General features: G+C 41.9%; 1 protein-coding gene across 3 annotated transcripts in view; it reads right to left on the bottom strand.

Annotated features, from left to right (window-relative positions):
* Positions 1-393: 393 nt before the first annotated feature.
* The window catches only part of ARMC9 (armadillo repeat containing 9), a 67,116-nt gene continuing 62,396 nt past the window's right edge, over positions 394-5,113 (bottom strand). For 2 of the 3 annotated variants that reach the window (XM_054074742.1, XM_054074740.1), the window contains exon 26: positions 395-3,577. In XM_054074742.1, coding sequence (XP_053930717.1) covers positions 3,555-3,577 — 23 coding nt within the window. In that variant the 3' untranslated portion in view covers positions 395-3,554. Of the gene's footprint in view, positions 3,578-5,113 lie in introns of all 3 variants that reach the window. The other variant, XM_054074743.1, reaches the window with a different exon arrangement.

Here is a 5,113-nt window from a genome sequence, read left to right as displayed (position 1 = left end):
TGCTTCCTCCCCTACACACTTAAACCCTTCAACAAATAATACTTCTGACACCAAACCCATGTCACTGGTGGCATCCCACATACCTGGTGTCTCCTCATGAGAGACCATGAACAATGAGTGGTTCTTGCCTGCTTTGCAACACTTCTGAGTAAACAATGCTACCTCTACAGAAGGAGGCCAGGCTGAACAGCCAGGAGCAGTGGTTTCAACTCCAGTGGAGGCAAAACCGTTGGGGACAGAATTTGTCGATAATAAACCAGAGTGAAATGTACACAAACGCACACCCTAAAAGTTAATGAAACCCCAAACAAACCTATCAAAGAGAAAGAAAACAAAATAAATCCCTGTAGAAGTATTTTTACCTGGTCAGATAATTTTAAACCATTTGTACAGCATGAGCCCTCCATGCCAATTTAAACAGACTTACACAGTTTACGTCTCTCCATTAACAAAAACAATGAATTAACACTTAGAAGACTGTGAATATGGAGAATTTATATTCCAAAGGCATGCTTAGCACCACATAGTGCTTTGGTCCCAGAAAAAACTTGCCTTGCAGATCTGTGTGTTGCATGCATTAACTGTATTTGCTTTTTGTAAACAAAATTGCAGCCTTTAAGCACAACTCCACCCTCTTCATTCTGGCCAGTGATTTCCACTGCTTCCATTGCAAATTTACCAGGGTGGTGGTGTATCTAGCAGCAGCCTCTGTGTGGGGTACACAGAAAGCACCAAGCAACTTTTAAGAACGAGGTGCAGAATTTGCCATGTGAATGTTACCTCTGTCCAGAGACCTTTCAACCCCGAACAGTGGTGTCCTACTATAAAAAGGCAGAATCAAGATTTTTCATCAGCTTCAAAACCTGCCTGGCATCACAGGAGCTTTTGTGAACAACACAGAGATAACCGGACACATTACTTCGTCAGCCTCTCAAGTTACTACTCAGCTGATATCATATCCATAGTTTCTCTCCAGTATTTGGAAAACTAAGTTTCTCAAGCATTAATATAAAAAATAGACTCTCAGTTTTCCAGCTCTATCCTCTCACTCCAAAATATTAAAGAGCTGAACGTGGAAAAATGTGCATACAGAGTTCTACATTGCAATAGGTCTAGGAAACAAACACACAAACACATATCCTACAGCTTGTTGCTTTCAGTCCAGCTCTGCAAGATGCTTTTTCTTTTTCATTAATCTTGGGCTGCTGGCGGCACTTAGCCACCTCCTTCAGCTGACAAAATTTTAAGGACTGGTACAATTTCAGCCTCAACTAACAGTAAAGCCAGTAAAGTTCCCACCCCCTCCCCAAAAAAGTCTGTACTTTTCAAGAGCTGCTCTGCACCTCAAAGAATCAAGTCTGCTCCAACATGAAATGCAGCGCTGCTGTAAAATAAATAAAACTCAGCTGCTGGTGCATTCTGTGTTATATGCAAATGCACGTGCTTAGCACTTCAGTGTTAACAACTTGGCCACTGATATTACATACTGGAAAAAAGACAGCAAACATCTCAAAGGAAAAAGAAAAGTTGCCTACCCTGTAAAACCACTAGGTTAGTTTTTATGTCTATTTTACACTACTGCCCTTTTGTGAATCGGGTGACGTTTTTCCACTGGTTGTGTTAATCAGCTCTGAGAGGTGGTGAATGAATCTAAGCACAAGTCAAGGCTTTTCCATGATTTCTTCATCTAGCATGAAGCTCTATGCAACAGGGGCTATAAAATGTTGATAATCACTTTATCTCTTATGCAGTTTCGGAGTTAAAGCAATACCAATACTCTGCCTGCTTTGTGTTAGAATTGTGGACACCTTGAAGTTACTGAGTAGTAAACATTAACTCCCCATGTGTAAATGACTAAATTTTAAACTGAGGGATGTCTTTTCCTACAAACGATCCTGATTCAAATTTGAAATCTATTATCCAAAGAGGTTACATGAAATTGTATGTAGGACCCCTTTCTGCAAAGACTTGACACAGTGTCACTGGTCTTGGTAGGTCTCACAGCAACTAGAATACACAAGGAAATGGCTTTGGCTCCTAGTTGCCACCACATACCAAGAGGCACAATTCAAGGTGTTAGCACAAGCATAAAGCTTTGTTCTGGTCCTGTGGAAACGACTGGTGGCTTTACAACTCTTTATACTCTAAAAAGAGGTAGTGTCACTATTAGAGTTGTTTTACTTTTCAGGCTGTGTTCCCCTTGTTTGTTTCTTAAGGTGAAACTCAAAACCAAAAGCCTTACCCTTTTTGTACCTGTTAAAGAACTTGCTTTTGAAGCTGCCTATGGCACATACACTCCTTGCTTTTTGTGCGTGTGCATTTCTGTCTGAGCAGCATCCTAGTTCCAAAGTAAATGGCATTTCTGGAAAAGTTGTTGTCCAAACAGCTGTGTCACATGAGGGGATGTCACTGAAAAGCCAACTCCCAGTGAAGACCTTCGTGTTTCCTGGTGGCTTTTATTTTCAAGAGAAAGAATAAACAGCACTAGCTCTGTAATTCAATGGAACAATTAACTACTCTTTTTATTTAGTGGCTTCCTGATCATTTTTGCCTAGCCAGCACTTCATATTCATTGAAGACCAGCACAAATTCCATGAAGACATAACCAGTCTTTGCTCAGAAGTGAAGAACGTAAAAAAGCAACAAAGACCAAAGAAGACTGCCCACAGCCATAAGTAAAGAAAGTTGCTTCTGATTTGTTCACAGTTTCTTCTATGGAAGAAGAAACAAAGTTCTTCATTCCAGTGGAAAAAATGGATTATTCATTCCACAAATGCTAAACAGTATCATTAAGAAAAAAAAAGTAGGATGAAGGAATAGAAGTAATTGCTGCAGACAAAGCTGCTGACCAGATCCTCAGAGATGAGCGTGGATGCTGCCTTGGGCATGGCCACAATGTTTTTCAACTGTCACAGGTCAATCAGAAACTAATGAAATAAATACTCTCCCTCCAGTCTCTGGTGGCCAAACACAGATCACACTCTCACACGACTGCTCCAGGCAGTGAGGCTCTGCACATATGGTGTGTATTTTCCCTCCTGGTGCAGATCTTTGAACACAGATATCCCCCAACTCATTCAAAATGGCATAATTAAAAAAAAAAAAAAGCAAATGGCAGGTGAGTTCAGCAAGCAATATGCAAACAAGACAGCTGCTTGGTCAGGCTCCTATGCTGAGCCCTATAAGGCCTATAAGGCCTCCAAAGGCCATTTACTCTGACAGAGAAGACAGGGAGCAAGAGTTTCTTCTCAGGGTGGCAATGCCACTTTAGAGTAAACTATCAGAGAAGCTGGGAATATATCCATCTCCCATATCAGTCCTGGGCTGCTGCTGAGCCCTTGAATTGTAACAACAAGGCCCTTGTCTTGGCCAGCTTTAGAGACGACAACAGATGCATCCCATCAGATAATCCCTGAAACACTGTGTGAGGCGTATGCCATGCAGTGTCAGTAACCTCACTCTCTTCTCAGTAGGTTGCCAGTAGAGCTCATTACAGGAAGCTAGCTCTGTCCTTCGACAATGTGACAGGTGATTTTCGAGGAAAGGAGCTGTTCTCACTTCCTGTAGGACTGGCTGCCTGCAGAAAAAACAGCAAGAAAGAGTCTGTCAGCTGAAAGCAGAATTTATTACAAGACAGGAGCTGCCTAAGGGCAACACTTGTTCAACCTGTGCAGTGACACAAACACCACAAAGAACATGTACAAAGGCTCCTTAAACACTGACGTTGCAACCTAAAAATGAAGAATGTATTTACGGCAACCATTTGTCAGGGGACACTGAAAACTTGTGGAGGAACAGGAAGTCACTAGGGCCCAGCTGCACTCCTTACAAAATCATTCCTCATTCTTCTGATAGAGATTTTTGTACTGCTTAAGCTCCACTGTGCTCTAGACAGAACTTGGTACCTGCAAACAGCTTGATCGCACCCACGCAGAGGAGATGCACAGTAAAGAACAGGATAGACCATGCAATCGTGTCCGCACAGAGCCCTTATGTGCAGCTGAAATAGTCTAGATGTGGAGGTCCATACTGTGTTCTAACTGTGCTGCCAGTGTCATCCCTGTACCAGCTGGGAATTGGAATCCACAGAAAATCCCAGTATGCCTGGTTTTATTTGGAGTAGCTCAGTTTTGCTTTAAGGTACAGCTTCAGAGCTCAGCTAACAGCAGTAGCTACATCTGAGGCAGGAATCTGTCTCCAGGCCTGTAGCTGCACTAAGTACCTGTGCTTCCTCTGCATTCCTCAGGCATTCCACACACTCCCTGCTCCAAGAGCAGCAGTTCAGCTAGTTCAGCTAGGTTTATGTAAAAGCAGCTTACTTCTAGAAAATACACCTACAACAAATATTAAAAGCAAACTAAATATGTGTCTCTAAAATAAGCGCACACATCAAGCAGTACAATCAGCAATTTTTTTTTTTTTTTATCATGCCCATCAGCCATCAAAATCTGTATTTCTCCACAAATGCCAAGAAATCCACAAACTAAAGACAGTCTTCTGCTGGGACAGTCTCTTGATAACATAAAATCCTACACATCTATGCAGCAGACAAATGGGATGCAGCAACTGCTGAAATCTACTGATTGCTGCTATCTGCGGATCTGATACTATTTTTAAGTAACCGATACATCAGGCAGGAAATCAAAGAAACAGTAGCACAGAGGTTTACTAGGAAAACATGAAGGGCTCACCTGCTTCAGATGCCTCCCTGCACTTTTAGTTAACAGCTGAGAATTTAATTTACCTTTGAGAACCTCAGGTTTGGACATAGGTGCTTAAAGCCCTTTTTTGTCCTTTAAAAATCTGGTCTTTATCACCTTCCTCTCATGTTCCCCAACTGCAAAAACCTGTGTGAAAGGCCCTGTAAGATGGACAATAACTAACAGGTGCTCTGTGACAACAGACAACACCACAGGATACATATATAAACGGTGAACAGAAGTTGCCTTGTTTGCAAAGTAACTTCTTCACCGTTTTTAACAGGAACATCAGAGTTTAAAAATTCAGTTGCTGACATCAAGTCTGTCTCATGGCACATGTGGACACAGAGAAAACAACTACCATGAACACCAACAGAAAACTGGGAGAAGAGGTAAATGGACATACAGTAAGA

Source organism: Cuculus canorus, chromosome 9 (genome assembly GCF_017976375.1).
Source record: "Cuculus canorus isolate bCucCan1 chromosome 9, bCucCan1.pri, whole genome shotgun sequence".
Taxonomy (NCBI): Eukaryota; Metazoa; Chordata; class Aves; order Cuculiformes; family Cuculidae; genus Cuculus; species Cuculus canorus.
The sequence above is the reverse complement of the archived record's forward strand: the minus strand, read 5'-3'. Positions and strand labels throughout refer to the sequence as shown.